Genomic DNA, 18,073 nt, shown 5'->3' on the forward strand with positions numbered 1-18,073 from the left:
GAAAACTGCAGACAACCAGGAGGACGGGAGGCATACTGCACACTATACAGTTTCTAGCGCTACCCTGGAACCTGACCACCACTTGCAACACTGATTCTACAGAAAAATACACCCAGAGTCCCAGACAGCCACCTTTCAAACCCATGAAGCATAACTAATGCATTTGTGCAATGGGGACTGTCTGTGCTTTGAAGCTTGATTACCATTTTGACTCCATGTCACGCAAAAAAAAAAAAAAAGTCCATCTGAACATGACTCTGAGCCTCACGAGCCAGGTACTCCATGACACCAGACTTAAAGGCTTCTAGATTTAAAGCAGAGCATCCAAGGATATTTAAAATCAAACAAACTTGCTGATTTTGTAGCAAGTGGATGCTGTGCTATTTCACAAGCTATCATAAAGACTTTGTTGCTGCTTTTTGCCATCTCCCAACCTGGTTAAGCACTTGCTCTTACCATCTGCCCTCAACTGGCATTGGTTGGACCATGACAGATTCAACAGCACAAGCTGTGCCCTGCAAGCAATTATTGTGACATGGTACACATGGGGGTGCTGATACTACTTACCCTGTATCTTTAAAGGAAAGCAACTCCAAGCCCTTCTCTCCACCCCTCCCCCAATCAGTAATTGCTACTGGTAGTTGTGGTGGCCATGGGTGGAGAAGATGGTAAGGAAGCAGGCAAGGACAGGGCAAAACAGGACAGACAGTAAGATAAAAAGTATGACGTTGAGTGGGGACTCTGGGGGATCACAGAGAGCCTCAACAAGTCTGCAGGCGGCCTAGCTGGGTGACGGAGGCTCTACTCCCATCAGCCATACGGCAGCTTTTCCAGGACTGCTGCCAACAGCTCTGTTCTGAAAGCTTTGGTTCTCCTTTGTTTTACCTCTGCCCTTCCTTTGGGATAACAGGCATGCTTCTAGCTGCAGCCACTCAGTAAGGATCACCAGGGGTTCAGGCACGGCTTGGTTGGGCAGGGGCAGCCACAGGCAGAGGCGTGTGTTCCCTTTAAACCCAGTAGCTCTGAGGAGCATTGCCGGGCTGCTGGGGGACCCCAGGGCACGCTGGACATGACCCCTTCAACACGTTCTTCCCAGGTGTGTCCCCACTAACACAGAAAAGGTAATGTGCCTTGGTTCTAAACTGCATTACATAAGAAAATTTTAGTCAAAAAAGATAAGCTCAAAAAAAAAAAGTCAATGGAACACGAAGGCAAGCTGATTTTATATCTCCCAGTTCACAAGAACTGGCATGCCCTCTGGCTGCAGCTCTAATGCCCACCTCACCCAGTCAAGACAGGTCACATGGACGGCTCTTCGGTTTATTTTCACTTCCTCCTGGTCCGGGAGACCCACAAGTTACCAAAAGAAACAAGGATTTAGCCTCAGAAACGAAGGCTTTACTGCCCAGAATTTCTGCCATGAACCTTTTAGCAAGATCAAAATCTCAGAAAATACCACACAAATGAAACTTTGAAGGCAAATTCTGTAGGGAAAATGACCATCTTTTTACCCTGCCCTTCCCGTGTGCGTCCAGTTGTATTTTTAAACAAGACTAACAAACCAACCATAAAATCATATGCTAACAAGAGCTTTGCTTTCTGCAAGTTGACAGCTCTCTGGCTTGTAATAAATGCCTCCCCTTCCTGTCAGCACGGGCCAGCCCCAGCACCTGCGCCTGTTAGGGCAGGATGAGGAAGACACTCATCCCACTGGCATTCTTCTTCCACGGCCAGGATGTGCCCCTCAGGGCAGGGTGGCCGGGCACAGCAAGGGGCCAGCCCCACTAGAGGACCCTGCGTGGACAAGAACTGGCTGTGAATGAGACTCAGCTCCACAATTCTGCCATGCATCAGTCTGCAGGGCCCAGCCTCCAGAAGCAAGCCCAACTACACACAAGGCCCTGCAGGTGGGGACACATCAAGTATTCCATCCTGTTCTGGCTCAGAAAGAGCTTCTCACCTCACAGCAAAGGACATGTCACGCAGAGAAAATCACCTAAGGAGTGGAGGTACAGTGGCACACAGCTCACAGCCTCCCTACTGCTAATTCCCAATTCAAGAACCCGCTAAAGGGTACAGCTCGTCCACTGACTTGGGGACTACTCACGGGACACCTTCTAGATGGGAGGCACTGTACACTAGGCTCTATGGGCACAAATGACAGAAGGAAAAGCAGGCCCACTGATGACCTGACAGGTTACTCAGCAACAGGTACAGAAAGATGGAGCTGTGCAACAGTGAGAATAAATCACCATACAACCACACAAGGTGCTGCTCTGAGAGGGAACTCTGGATGCTATGAGAAAGCATCCAGAAAGACGTCAGAGAGGGGAGTGGAAAAACAACGTGCATGGGTTAGGTAGGAGGCGAATGCTCCTGGCAGAGAGGGACCCCACAAGGCTCCAGGCAGGCCAAGAGCAGAGTGTGAGCACCCACTGCACCCCAGGCCAGCACGACTTCCTGGGGAGTAGATGGGCAGCTCAGCAAGAACACAGGGTCAGAGGAAAGGCCCAGCTGGGGCAAAGCCTTGAGGAACTGCCCCGGCTGAGGAAGGACAAGACAGCCCTGAGCCAGTGAGACCAGGGACTAACCAGAGGAGGAGACACAGAAGACAAGGAACAGGAAACAGGAGAGTCATTGAAACCATGAAGACAATACTCAAGTAGAGGTCAACATGTTAAATGGCACTAAATTAAGGATGTAACACATCCACTGGATCAGCAAAAAGGAAGTTACAGTCATCTTATCACACAGACTGTTCCAGGGACCGCCATGGTATAGTGGGTAAAGCCACCTCCTGCAATGCTAGCATTCCATATGGACACTGGCTCAAGTTCTACTTCTGATCCAACGCCCCACTAATATTTTTGGGAAAGAAATGGAAGACGGCCCAAATGCTTATTTCTCTGCCACCCTTGTGAGATCCTGCTAAAGCTCCATGATGTGGCCTGGCCCAGCCCAGGCCTTTGTGATCATTTGGGAAGTGAACTGACAGATCAAAGATTTCTCTGTCTCTCCCCCTCTCTCTGTTAATTCTCTTTTACAAAAATAAACAAGCAAAGAAAGAACTGCTCCAGCTACTTGGCAGGGTTTAACTTCCATAGGTCAAGGGGTGACTGGGGGTGACAAATGGGCACAGTGATCTGCTGAGTTCAACAGTTCTGACCAGAGAAGCAAATCCTAGGCAGAGGCTGGGCAGAGCATCAGGAGAGCGCAGCAGGCCTGCTGGGCAGCGAGGACAAGGAGAACAGTACTAACTGGCAAGGCAGGAGCCTCCAACAGGGAGCACACATGCTGCTTGGAGGCCCTCGAAAGCTCCTTTCTCTCAGAGACAAATTAGACACAAAGGGCAGCAGATGAGCTGCCAACCCATGGCTGGAAGCATCTGAAGCTGCATGAGACCAGGAGTGGCGTAAGCCAACCAGGAGCAGAGCCATGCACGAGCCTACACTTCGAGCAGCTCCAGTGGCAACGCTGTGCGGCCCCTCCATGCCAGAGGAGTCTGGGCCCACTTGAGGAGGGCAGGTACCTGGCTGAGGCCTGAGCTACAGCACTTAGGGAAGCAGCTGGTCTTCGCTGCCCAGGGAAAGAAGTGAGGGCAGGGAGAGGCCGGGCCAGAGGACCAGCTGGCATCTGGATGGAGGAAGGCAGCCCGGGAGCGGGAATTAGCAAGTGAGGGACTGCGGAAGCACAGAAGCCTGGGACGGGGACTGGAAGGTCTGAGTTCACAGTATTTCAGAGGCAGGCGGAATTCCAGGGCCAGCAAGAGGAGGGACAAAGTTCCCAAGTTGTGAGGGGCTGTGAGGGGAGCCCACAGACATAGTCTTGGGGTGCAGCTGCCTTGGAATAGAAGGCAGGTAAGTGAGCCAGGTACATACAGAGCAGTAGAAAGTGATGCCCATATAAAGCACAACTGGCAGACCCAAGCAAGTGGACAGTTTCTCAATTATGGCAAACTGTCACCAGGAAAGCTGGATGGAATCCTAAAATACACAAGCACTCACACTCCTAAATGTCCCCCCACCCCAAGTGTTTCCATCCTCCTCAGCAACTGGGAGGACCAAGCATGGTCAAGCACGGTTGCAGTGTCTGGGTTTCCACAAAGGATGCTTTCCTCAAATCCATCCCCTTCTCGCAATAGTGACCTCCCTTGCGAGAGCTGGCCCAGAAGGGCCTTGCTATGCAATCCACCTGATGACAGGGAAACCACGCCTACCACCACGACCTCCTCTCCTCCTAATCAAAGCAAAGCCACCCAGCTCCCTCCTGATGTCTACCTGCAGGGAACTTGGCCCTGTAGCAGTCCCATAGGCGATTATTGATCAACGGCCATTAAGGGGGGGGGGGGCACTTCTACACAAAACCTTCACAGCCAGAAACAGGAGAAAAAGCACAGTTGTTTCTGTGCCTTTAATGCCTTGCTATCACCTGTTTCTGAATGCCTCTATATGGCAAACACTGAGCTTAATAAACATAAGTGGTAAACAGGCAACAATCTGTTAAGTGGTTCAGAATTACTTCAGATAATTTTTATGTTTAACTGTAAATGTCTCAAAGCTTGTAATATCCAAAGTGCTAAAATGTCTAAATCTTAAATACCTATCACTTGGCCATTTAAAAGGGATAATTACCAGTACAGTTACTTTACAAGGTACCTGACTTGAAAGAATCATTCAAACAAAGCTGGCTGTGTACTAAGAACTTAATAATTAGATCACACAGCTGGATAAATGGGTCAGCATCACTAGAGATACCCCGTAAAATTCACAAGGAACAGATGAGCCCTTTAGTTTCCTTCAAAATCAGCTACAGACCAGGAGGACAGCCCTGGATTTTCAGTCTGTCCTTAGCGAGGCAGACTGAAATATAAAGATTCTTCCATAAACCTCTACATGGTAATGTAGATGGTAAGGCTGCCATTTGCACAGACTGAAATTTATCTGCATAAAGGCTTCATGTGGCTTCAGTGCCTGCTGCACTGCCCAGGCACTCAGGGCTAGCAGTGCCAGGGCAGTGTGGAGAGGACGCCCATGTGAAGGGGGCTCTTGTTACACAGTGTCCTGAGGGCGAGACCAGGAAGGACCTCCACTACAGCACCCCTTTGGGAGGCTTCAGAAGCTGTTTAAGTGAGAGGGAATGACAGAGTGATGGCAGAGAGAACAGACGAGGAGGGGAAACTATATATACACACATTGATATATGTACAAATATGGGGGAGAAAAGACACACACACGAACAGGGCGGGAGGGGGCAGCAGGGAGAAAGGAGGATCTGGAGCAAAGAGAACCAGAAAGGGCACTATGACCACAAGGCACGTAGCAGGAACAGAGGGTGAGGAGAAAACTCCGCACTGGAGACGAGAGACTCCCTGACCTCTCACCCCCGCCTGGACCTTATCTTTAGGAACTAGCCCATCTCTTGGGGGCTGCTAACGATCCTGGGTAGCCACAGTGGCTGGAGGCCAAGGTCTACCAGAGGCCTGCCACTCACTCTGAGCTAGGATCAGCTCGCCCCAGCCATGTGCTCACGTTACCTCTTAAGGGCAGGGGCTGAGCTTGTCTTGTCACCACTTATCCCTGCTGCTGCCACCACTGCCGAGGCTGGGGCCTAGCACTGGGGACTAATCGCCCATGTGTGTGTCTGTTGAATGACAGACACAATGAGCCCAACTCAGCCTGAAAGACTTCACTCTAGAACGAAAGAAAAATGGAACAGATGGATACAACAGTTCATGGAGAAGCTAGTCTTTAGTAGTCAATTTTAAATTCAGAAACACACAAAGGAAAAGCAAAGGGGCAGCCATGTGCCTAGCAGTCAGCACGCCGGCATTCCATACTGGAGCAGCTGGTCTGCAGTATTAGCTCTGGCCCCTGATCCCAGCCCCTGGGCAGCAGCAGGTGATGAGTTAAATAGGTGAGCCCCTGCCACCCAGGGCTTTGGTCCAAGCTAGCCCCAGTCATCACGGGCGCCTGAGAGGTATATTAGTGAGTGGGAGCGCCATCTGTCTGTCTCTCTGCCTCTCAAATAATAATAAAATAAATAAAAGTATAAACTAGTTATGCTTTCACATACTCAAGCACAGCGCTGGTTCTGTCCTCGACTGCTTTACAGTGGTAACAAATTTTATCTAGTGTTCATCCTAAACTGTCAGGTACAACCCAACCCTTGGAGTAACAGAAGTTCAAGAAGGATCAAAGAGAAAGCCCACCTTATAAACATAGCATGCACTGTTGTTGGCGAACAGGATTATAGGGACCTTTAACCCCGTTCCCCAATTCCTCTAGACCTATTCTTTTCATCGCAATGATTGCTAGCTTTATTCCTTGGCGTTGAGGATGAAGTGGAGAGACCGTCAGTCTCACCAGGGGCTCATCAGATGACAAAAGGCATCATTCCCAACGTTATAAAGCAAGGCATTTAAAACACCACTTCTCACATTTTTCCAAGCAAGCATATCTGTGCATGTTACTTGGTTTGTCAATTCCCAAAGGGTTCAACAATTGAACTTCCAAGATGGTCAAAACATAGTTCGTGGAAATAACTCAACATGGGACAAAAATAGGGTCACACTCATTTCCCAAGGTGGGGGAAAAAACCCACGAAGTGGCTTTTAACTTCCTCAAAATAGTAAATGGGTGCTAAAGAGGAAAACGGGAAGGGCAAGAAGAAAGCAATGCCTGCTAATGAGCTCCTGGGTTTCACGGGTTAAGGGCATCCCCTCAGCCACCAACTTCTTACTGTTTTCCTTGATTTTATCTGATGACAGCACACCTATCACTTACAAGACTTGAATATCACATTGGCTCTGCAAATGAGTCCTAACATTAAGTTTGATGGAAAAATCCAGCTGGCAGTATGGGTGAAAACTCAGGTGCCTTCAAGGGACGGGCAGTGGGTACACTCAGTGTAGACAGTGCTGCTCACTGCCAGACGTTTGGCCAACTCCGGGACACATGCATGGCCACTGCAGACAAACTAGACCATGGCAGCACACTGTCAGTGTATGCTCAGAGTGTGAGGTGGATTTTTCCAGAAAGATCACAAGGTCAGGTTTATATGTGACACCTTCGGATTTATAATCAAAGACATAAAATTCAACTCCTTAAGGGAAAAAAAAAAAAAAACCACTGTATGGATCAAGCAAAATGACTGGGTGGCCAATCTGGGCAAAGGTAAAAAATGACAATCTCTCCATCTGTCCTAGAAGTCCAGGAGACCTGGAACATTCCCTCAGCCCTCGCTGCAGTGGGTCGCATGTCTGCCAGCTGCTGCAATGCCCCTCGGCCACAGCATTGTTGTGGAGCTGGCTTTGGGAGGGGTTGAGGGGAACCTGGTGAGAGAAGACTAAGGTGTTGACCTAACTGTATCCCAAGACACTGCCTGCTACCACGGCTCAGTTGGTGGGATGTAATAAATGGAGTTACCTGGAAAGCACTTTGCACAGGGCCTGAGGCACAAGAGAGAAGCAGCAACTGTTAGCTTCCAGTGGATTTGATCCTGAACAAGGATGGAACAAAGGCAGACTGTGCACTTCCCCTTTGATTGGGGGATTCTGGTCCAGTTACAACCTAATAATCCTCTTTAGACATAAGAATTTCAAAGGAAAAAGTATTCATGCATTCAGTCCTTTTCTAATATAAGCTGCTTTATGCCCTCACAGGGCATTTTACTATTCAAAAAGACATAATAATGTGCTTCTTAAACAATTTTGAGTTCACATGAAATTTTCAAGTTCTGTCCTACTTTTAGATAAGCAGAATCAATGGAACCAAATACAGCACGAGCAAAACACAAAGCCCCAATTTTCCCCAAAAGGTCGTCCCACCCTCGCAGCTTAATGCTTAATGCTGGCTCCTGGCTGTGTCTAGGGCCATGTGGTCTCAAGAGCAGTTTACAGATTCTGCACATGGTCCCTGGCACACTGCAACCCTGAGCTCCGGCCTCCTGAGTGTTCCACTCCGCAGGACACCCCAGAGCCCCAGACACGTATGCCTGGGGCGGCTGCTGCTGAGTGGTGGGGGGACAACATAGGATTAAGATTTGGAAACACAATCACTCTGTAAAAAGCTAATTAGTATCACCAGTAGATATAGATGCCTGCCCTTAAGGGCAAATGCTCCATCAGCTAAGGGAACAGGGCTGGGGACTGCTCCTACACAGCCACAGTGAAGCCTTGTCTCGGTGCTTAGCAATCATGTTAGTTCTTTAAAAAAGATTTATTTGTTAATTTGAAAGGCAGGGTTACAGAGAAAGGGGACAGAGAAGGAAGGAGAGAGATCTTTCATAAGCTGGTTTGCTCCCCAGATGGCTGCAACAGCCAGAGCTGGGCCAGGTAGGATCTAGGTGCTCCATCCAAGTCTCCACAATGGGTGGCAGGGAGTGGAGGGAGCTAGATGAGAAATGGAGCAGTCAGGACTTGAACCTGTACCCATTGTGAGCAGTGGCCTTACCACAACACAAGCCCTAGTCATGATCTTTGCAAAACCCTCCAATAACGTGCCCTTTAACTACTGACCTTGAGTAGAAGTTCCAAACCTTTGTGAAAGAATGCACTTTACTTTGGAGAAGTAGAAATGTCATTACGCAAAAGAATCCACGGTTTAAAGTCATGCTACTATGCTTCACACTGTCCAACTTCAAAGAATGGAGAAAACTTTTTTGCAACGTAGCCAACAACAGATTGTGTCCTAAATTAAAAATCTGTCTTTCTAGAAAGCATGTGTTAATGGCAAAGGCCATAAAGCAAGCTGTGAGCAGGAGACTAAAATTAGCTCCAACCACAATAACCTAACATTCTTATCATTTCCTTATCATCAACCTACAACTCCAACAGAAAGGCATTTTCAGCAGCAGGTGTGATGCCAAGTGATTCCTCTAACTTTGCACAGATCCTTTTTCCTTTCTAAACAAACTTGGCATAATGACAGTATCAACTTAAAGGCAGGTCCACAGGCAAGCACAGGCCCAGTGGGGGCCAGTACAGAGGTGCAGCTCTCAAGCGGTGACAAAGGCAACCGCCTCCTCAAAGTGCAGATCAAGGCTGGCGGTTGCCCAGTTTGTCTCCAGCTGCCTCTCACACTGATGGGGGCCAACCCCACTTCAAACCACTGAAGGCTCCACCCACTGGTGCTGCTCAATTCAGACTTGAAAATGAAATCTCCAGCACACCAAGTCTGCAGAGAAACAGAAAAGCCAGCATCCCATACAGGCACCAGTTCTAATACTGGCAGGCCCACTTCCCATCCAGCTTCCTGCTTGTGGCCTGGGAAAGCAGTCAAGGATGATCCAAAGCATTGGGACCCTGCACCCGCATGGAAGAACCAGAAGGGGCTCTTGGCTCCTGCTTTCAGACCGGCTTAACTTCTGTCATTGTGGCCAGTTGGGGAGTGAATCAATGGACAGAAGATCTTCCTCTCCATATCTTCTCCTCTCTGTATATCTGACTTTCCAACAAAACTAAGTAAATCTTTAAAAAAAATTTTTTTTTTCGCTGTAGTGGAAGGAGTGCAAACAGAGGCTTGGCTGACAATCATGCAGTTATGATAAAAACAAAATAAAGGCATTAGGTTTGCTAGTCTTCAGCTACTTTGAAAGGAATTCTTTCTGCATGATAATCATGTTTTGATTTGCTTTGTGGTAAGTTTGCTGAGGAAAACTGAAGCTCACCAAGGATAAACACAAGTGACTAAGGATGAGTTCAGAACCCACCAAGTGCCACTGTGGACCTTTCAGGACGTCCCCTGCATGCACTTCCTCCAGGCTGACACACAAGGAGAGGCAGCAGCCCTGGGTAGGTTTTGGCAGTGCGTATAGACTAAATAAAATACTGCTAATGGACCAGTATTTCCAGGATTAATTTTTTGAAAAAACCCAGAGGGCATGAAGGACTATTCAGAAACGCTGAGAAACGGGACTGTGATAGGTGCACAAGGGGCCCAGCATCCAGGCCAGCATTATGGTGTCACAGGTTCAGCTGCTACTTGCAATGTCAGCATCCCACTTGAGAGTGCCAGTTCAAGTCCTGCTGCTCCACTTCCAATCCAGCTCCCTGCTAATGCACCTGGGAAGGCAGTGGACGATGGCCCAAGTACGTAGATATCTGTCACCCACATGAGAGATCCAGATGGAGTCCCAGTCTCCTGGCTTCGGTCTGTAACCCAACTTAGGCCACTGAAGCCATCTAGGGAATGAACCAACTGATGAATGATTTATTCCTCCCTTGCCTCTGATTTTCAAATCTTTTTTAATGAACACAACAAATTTTAAAAAGCATAGCATAGCATTATGGGTACTTGGGTTTTCTAGGAATGTTCCAGAGCCATGTGGACCAGCTGGTTCTGAGGTGTGGCTATACCACACTAGAGAATTCTCTAGATTTTGGCCTGGGGCCTTTAATGCAACTTCTGATGCCACTCAGGGATGACCCAACAGACACCAGACACCAGAGGGGGGTGATGTCTAGGTAGTGGAAAACACTAGTAACATGCTGAATTCAAGGTGTATTAAAACTCAGTTCCAATCAGGACAAAAGCAACAGAGCCAAACAATAACACAGAAACATAAACAAAACACTCTGCCCTCATAAAGACCTCCAGATATTTTCTTCCAGGCCTTCTCTCTGCACAAGGTAGTCATGAGTGTAATATTTTGCCTCCATCCTTACAGAAACAAATTCCATCCTGACTATGTGAATAGTCAAATAGCACAGAATCTGCCAGAGATAAACTTAACAGTGTGAGCATGCAGCGGCCCTGAGAACTGGAAGCTACTTCACTGTGTTACACTAAATGCAGCTCACTTATTTGTTCTACTGAGTGAAGTCACAGCCAGATGTGATCTCATCCTTAGCCATTTTCAAGTAACCCATGTTCCTAAGAGAACTTGCAGTCATTACTTGCTGCTCACTTTCCTGTAAGCAGTCGGCAATAGCTATAATCCTCTGAGTAACCAGTACCCATGAGAATAAAAAATAGCTAAGCTGTGGCAATTTGTAAATAAGATTCTTCAATGAAAAGTGATGTGCCAGTAAGCGATCCATTAAGAAAGGGGGGAGGGGGAGGCAGAGGAAAAAACGTTTCACAACAGAAACATGGAACAGTATTTCCCTTCTCTGATCACTAACAAAATTTTCAACGACAATTTTGGAAACCTAGTTTTGCTATGCTCATCTCTGTTAGTGGTGCTGCCCACCCACAAAAGCCACAAACACAGCTGGGGTTTTTCCTTTTTCATCTCTGAAAGACCTAGCTCAGCCTCCACAAAGACACTTGCGAAGTACACGGCAGGGAGCCGGGCACACAAGCTCAGCTGGACCCAGACATTAGCTGTCCATGAGTGGTCAGCCCTGGCTGAGGACTGAGAGCTTCCTGGCAGCGCTTGTCTAGGGCAGGCGAGGAAGACATACATCTCCCAGAGAACGCAGGCCGGGAGTGTCGCCTTGTTGATAAGCTATGTTTACTCGGATCACGAAGCTGACTTCTGGGAACACTAGCTCCAATTGCCATCGGGCAGCTTTCAGAACTGCCACAAATTAAAAAGATCCTTTTCATACTACTATTTTGTCCGCTGTGTGATTTACGCCATTATCAATAAACAAGGGGGCTAATCTCTTTACTGGTGTTGGGGAGGGGGGTCCCATCCATGTGAAATGGGCTTGTTTCCAGTTTTTGCAGACGTTCAAAATCCACAAACTCATGATTACATGCTGGGCAGCGGCTAGTAGCCTGGGAAGGCCATATAAAACACAGCCCCATGCTGCGGGAACCCTGGGCACTTGGGTACTTTCTCCTTCGCCATGGCCGACGTGTCAACTCTCATATTATTCAAATGAAGCCTAGGTTACACGTAAGCATCTTTCTAAAATTACAACATAAAGGGCAGCTACCCCTTCATGTACCTAGCTGGGGCTGAATCTTCTGTAAGTTCTCAAGAATCAGTTCCTCTATCTTTTACAGGAAAAACCACCCAATTGCTAGTTAGAGAAAAACTGCAAGCCTGACTGGTGTGTCAGGGCCACTCATGTTCCCACATTACTAAATCGAATGAGCTCTATTTATTTAGAATGTTTAATGCCTCTTAGGGAAAAAAAGACTCATTTCTTTTGAATCATTACCAAATTCCTCTACACTCTTAAAGCCTAACTGTACCTACCTATACCTTACAAAATTGAGTCACCACTGTAGTTTTACAAGAAGGATTCCAGGAATTTCAAATTACCTTTGTGAGTGCTTTGAGGACGTTTATGACTTGCCATGAACTTAATGACCAGTTTGTCCAGGAGTGTTTTTTACTAGTGAAGAGACTGGAGCCAAAGGAAGAAAAAGACCCATCTGGCACCGTTAGGTCATGGCTGAAGACCCCAGAAAAAGCAAAAGTTAAGCTACTCTTTGGATCCTTACGGGGGTCTGATCAAAGGTCAAACAAGCGTTACCTTTACCATGCAAAGTTCCAAAAGCATCAAACTTTGTAATATGAGCTACTTTATGGAGAGCCATATTTCATATCCCACAATAAAAAAGCATTTGATGAACCAACTATGAGCAAATTCCCTCTTAAAGAAAGCTTGTGAGGACAGAGACAGACCATGCCCTCCAAGTTGCTGTTCAGTTTGCCTTCAGGCCAGGGAAAGAGTTCTTGTTAAATTTAAAGCTGCTGTGAAATGGACTGATGGGATCAACTTCTGGTCATCATTCAAGGCTTTCTTCCAAAGCCACCAGAGTCAGCAATACCAAATTACCTCCTGGGGCCAGCGCTCCAAATGCAATGGGGTTTTGCCAGAGTGGCCTCTGCTGTTGGTACCAAAATGAGCCTGGCCACTTCTATCTACCACTCCCCACCTGTGCATCTTCACACTGTCAGGCTAGCCACACATGGGCAGCCAATTCTACCTCCACGTGCACCAGGCACTGGCTCTGTGCCAGGGGCACAGGAATTCAAGATGAGGGAGGACATGGAGCAGGTAACGTGAGGGAGCTTGAGGTCTGGAGGAGACAACCCTGGGCTAAGAGGCAGCAGCTACAATCGGGGCAGGGCTTCAAAAGACGTCTGCCTCCAGTTCATGGAAAATGGAATGAAAACATTTGGGTACAAACAATATCTGAAATCTGTGCATAACCTTTTCATAATATGTACTTTCAGGAGTGTTTTGAAGATCCTTCATATGCATGGATTTAGATTTTTTTTTTTGCACCAAAAACAAACTTAACCTTTGAATTCCATTTTCCATGAACTTTCTGAAGTCCCTTTGAACACTGAGGAAGAGGAATGTGGGGACTATTGAGGCAATACACTGAATGGTAACTGGTTTCACTCACTGCTGTACTGTGAAGCTACAACCATAGCCTTACATAGGCAAAATCTGAGAATGTGGACCACAGGAGTGGAAGTCAGGACACCACGGCGAGCAACCAATGATAAGTAGTAAAGAGAATCCTGTCCTACTCCCAAATCCTCAGCCCCCTGGACATTCAGAACCTGCACAACACACGGCTGTAGCCCAACTATTTCACTTGGGAGATGATGAGCTAGCTAGAATTCGCCCCAACTTTCCTTATCACAAGTAGCCTTAAGGGGACACAACATGGGCAGTCGCTGCCAGTATTAGTCATTACCTGCAGTGAACAAACATAAACCCTGGGGGAAGAGATGCCAAACGGTGTAGGACATTGCACGGCTCAGGGGGTCCTCGGCAGAAGGAGCTGCAGTCAAAAATCCTGCCGCACAGATTCAACACTGTACAAGGGAATCTGCCCCCTAAAAGTCCAGGAAACAGGCCACTCTTAAATAAAGAGAAAGGGAAAGAAAGACACAGGACAGGCAATTGTTTCCATGGTTGATAGCCTGGGAGGCTTCCACAGGAAAGTTCTTAGCCACTCCTATCAGGAAGCTTGATGGACACCCGGAATTTTTTGTTAGAGGTTTTGAGGAGGTATTCATGCTGAAACACAAAACACCAAGAGGGGCACAGGACTCCCAGGGCAGACAGCTGGCAGCTGGAACCGCTCTCTGCCCCGAACCACCTGATGGCCTGTTTCCTTCCCAAAGTGCTCAAGAAGTATTGCTATAAATACACCAGGACGTCAAACAATGACAGCAAAAGGCTCTTCCCGCCACTAAGTCGGCTTATGCTCCCAGGTCATTTAGCATTGGTCCTCTCAACTACAAAGGCCTTCATGCCATTTACAAAGTGGTGATCAGAGACCTAAATGCAGTGTGCTCAAACCAGGGCTAAAGGAGAACATTGAGATCTAATGGGTCACTGAGGATGACTAGGGCCTCCCAATCTTTTCATGTCATTTCCGTTTGTCTGCTTTATTTGTTGCTGTTAAGTATAATGAGTCATAGTTTATAGATCTTTCTCCTCTGCCCAAAATGCAAGTTTTCTTTTCTTCCCCCTGAAGAGAATGGCATTTAAACAAACAATACTGGGAAGCTTCAATATTCATCTTCTTGGAATATACTAACCTAAGCTGGATATAGCAGGAAGGAATTTTAGTGGAATTATTGTTATAACACAGTCTTAACCTATTCAGGCATGAGACCGTATTTCAAAACGCAACCCGTTTACAAAAACAAATGTCAATTGGAAGAGTGGCCCATTTTACAAAGCCTGCCTCTAACATGGAATAAATCTTGCCTTCAAGTCACAATCTATTGTTGTAATCTCCTTTATCTGAAACAATCAAATCATTCACACTGAGAGGCAGAAAACAGGGTCAGAGAATCCAAGCATTTAGACAAGAGAAGCAGTGCGAACCTGGCCAAATCCTGTGGGGCTGATGGAGGGCAGCCCACCTACTGGTCTGTCCCCTCCCTCCCGCAAGACTCCCTCCTCTCACCCTGGTTCTCTAGCACAGCAACTCAGACACTGAATAAATAGCAGTTTCTAATGCCACCTACAAAGCCATCAAAGCTGGCTCCCTAGGGACCCAGGCCAATTCTAAGCATCAAAGATTTACAACGCGGTTCTGCTCACTCCCTCAAACCCAGCTAGCACAATCTTGGCCTCAGACACTGGCTTGCTAAGCCACCCGACACTCGGCACCAGTCCTCTACCTTCTTCGTTCTGTCCCATTTGTTTTCCAAGTCTTTGCATCTTTCTGCTCTAATTAGAGGGTAAAAGGGAATCACTACATTGCCTTTTTTTTTTTTTTACAAAGTGGTAAGTAAAAATTACATATGATCTTTCTTACCACAACAGACAAGACAAACTCAAGATACCACTCTCAGGTTGCCCTCAGTTCCACCTACTACAAAACATTATGAATCTTTAAACTTCTGTGTCCTACGAATCATAAAAACATCTCTGAAATCTTGAAAAAATATAAACAATGGTTTTGGTAAAACTGACACACATCTTGGAAAATGAGCTACTTTGGACTTGAAGTCACGTGAACTCTGTTTTTAAAAATACCACAGTAGTACGACAGTAACTTTTACCCTTCAAAAGAGCTTCTGATTTTGATCTTAGAAAAGAAAAATATCTCCACAGAAGAGGTGAGAAAAACCCACAATGACGGTTCTTTTCAGATCAGAAGACAATACATTCGATCAACGTCTGACCCACTTGTGGGGTAGGAGTGTGCCAGAAAGAAGTCCATAACACCCGAGGACCCACTCGCTCCATGCTAACAGCACACATAACACCGCTTTGTGATGCGTATGGTCAGGTCAGCCCAGTTTGGTCTAAAACTGTAAGAAATTAAATATAACCAGGCACTTCATACTATCAATTTGCTGCCAACTTGGTCAGTTGGCATGGAGGCCCTCTAAAGCCCCCCACTCATGTTGAGCTATATGCTTTTCCCTTTAAAGCCACTTCAGACCCTGCAGCACTAAAATCCAATGCCGAAGGTCTGACCACATTCTCAAAGCTGATGGTGGGAGTAATTCAATGAATCCCCCAAGACCAGACTTGGAATGCAAGTTTTGTACACGCAGCAGTCATACTTGGGTTGTAGTCACTATAAATGTTAGTCTATTAGGAGCTACTATTCCTTAGAGTGCAAGCAAAAAGCATCCTAGCAAACAGGCTTTGAAGCAGGCTGCCCTCCCCACACACACAAAAGGTTTTTGTGAGTCGAGCATACCAAAGAACTGCTTAAAGCTTTTTCCTTTTCAAGCGGAGCTCAAAATAGATTTCAGTGCTCCAGCGTGGAAGCTGCAAACAGCCAAGGCTGCCTTCAGCCTGCACACAAGGAAACAGATCTTTCCACACCAGGGACAAGTCTGGCGTGGTTAGGGCTCATCCTCACCGCCCCCGCAATGACATTTAACGGTGGAGGGCAGAGGGAGAGGATTTGACTGCTCGGGAAGGAAGGCCTTGGTGTTTTTAAGCTGATGTTTTTAGAGATAATATGAATAACCCTACCGAGACAAAGATCATCTCAGCCACCACCAATGACACTCCCTGGGGAGAGATGCTATGGTGGGGATGGGGGGTGCGTCTCAGGTGTGCAGGCAGGGAGGAAGTGCCCCAGCCCCGCTGCCGCTCCTCCAGAACCTCACAGAGCTAGTGTCTCCCGGACAGCACTCCCCCAGCCCCGGCTCCGAGGCAGCTGGCCAGCCGGGCAGCCACCCGTTTCCATGCACTTGTCAAATGACTCGCGTCTGCGCTAGGCTGCCCTGTTCCAGGGTGGTTGTGGGGGGTGGGGGTCCCCGCCTGCCCTACTCGACAAACACTCCCAACCCCAGGGCCTGGGCGGGCTCCTAGCATGCGATGACGGGCACGCCAACTGCTATCCCACAAATGAATGAACGGGGACGGGGGAAGGGGGCTATCAGGCAGTAGGGACACCACGTACACGGAGACCCGGGAGAGAGGAAACGCAGCGGAGCGAGGGGGGCGGTCACCCTTCCCCTCCCTCTCCGGGGTGGGGGGAGACAAAGAAAGGACATCTAGCAGCAGGGGTGGCCCATCCAGACCCCGGGAGACAAAGAGGGGGGACCCGTCAGGAGGCGGGGGCGGCGTGCCAGGGGTCCGCGCTCCGCCCGAGCAGGAGCAGAGGAGGTAGGTAGGTGGAGGGGCTGTGGCATCCGGTCGAGACGCATACCCACTGGGGACTGGAGGGGGGGGGCGAGGGACAAAGAGAACGGATCGGGGATGGGGTGGGGGTGGGGGGACGACCCGTGCCCCTGAAGGATCGAATCCTCAAGCCGAAGGGTGAAGACAGAGGGTGAGATCGCGAGCTAGGACGCGGTTCCCGGGCCCCGAGGGGGACGTCCAGGCGGCCCCAGCGAAGGGCCTGCGTGCTCTGGGGCGCTCCCCCACCTGGTAAATGGCCGCCCAGCTCCCGGCCTTGTCGATCTGCTCGAACTCCTTTTCCATCTCCATGCCGGGCCAGGGCGGCTGCCGCGCCTCCTCCCTCCTCCTCCTCCCGCTCGGCCCGCTGCCGCCGTCTGCCTCTCTAGGCCGCCGTCGCGCTCTCCAGCCCCAGGCCCGCCGCACCCCGCGACTCGCGCCGCTACCGCCGCCCTCGACGCCGCTGCTTCTTCATGTCAACCCGGCAACCGGAAGTACGCACAGCGCCCGTCGCGGACCCCGCCCTCGCCGCGACACGGCCAATCAGCGCTCGAGGATGTCAGCCAGCACTTCCGCGGGGCGGAGCCCGGGGGAGGTGCTCCGGGAAGCGGCCTCAGCCCTTGGGCCTGGGCGACCGGGTTCGGGCGGGGCGCGCGCGCCCGTTGCCTGGCAACCCGGCGGCCCCGCCCTTGGCGCGTGGGCTCCGGAGGGCAGGTCGGCTCTGGGAGTCGGGGCTGCGGCGAAGCGGCTGTGACAGAGTGCGGGACCTTCCCGCCACGCGAGCGCCCCGGCTTAGAGTAGAGGGCCGCCACCAGCCACCCCTCGCCTTTGACTCACCGGGCCTGGCCAAGGTAGCGTCTGCCATTAGGGCACCGCAGGAGCTAATGGGTGGGTCTTGTGTGTGCGTGTGTGTAGGGGGACGATTTTCAGGCTTACAGTGTCAAAGCAAACTGTGGGGCTCCTGAAAATCACCTGAACCCCCAGGACCTGCCTCCCAAGCATTTGGAACCTGCCTGCCTGCCCCCAAGCAATCCCAGCTAATTCGCATTCACA

At 49.0% G+C, this 18,073-nt stretch overlaps 1 protein-coding gene across 1 annotated transcript in view; it reads right to left on the reverse strand.

Moving 5' to 3' along the window:
* PTPN1 (protein tyrosine phosphatase non-receptor type 1) overlaps positions 1-17,471 on the reverse strand; it is a 54,467-nt gene extending 36,996 nt beyond the window's left edge. Inside the window, exon 1 of the mRNA XM_040981319.1 lies at positions 17,270-17,471. Coding sequence (XP_040837253.1) covers positions 17,270-17,332 — 63 coding nt within the window. The 5' untranslated portion in view covers positions 17,333-17,471. The remainder of the gene's footprint in view (positions 1-17,269) is intronic.
* Between the last annotated feature and the right edge of the window lie 602 nt (positions 17,472-18,073).

This window comes from Ochotona curzoniae, unplaced genomic scaffold (assembly GCF_017591425.1).
Source record: "Ochotona curzoniae isolate NIBS_2020 unplaced genomic scaffold, NIBS_Ocur_1.0 contig_3520, whole genome shotgun sequence".
Classification (NCBI taxonomy): Eukaryota; Metazoa; Chordata; class Mammalia; order Lagomorpha; family Ochotonidae; genus Ochotona; species Ochotona curzoniae.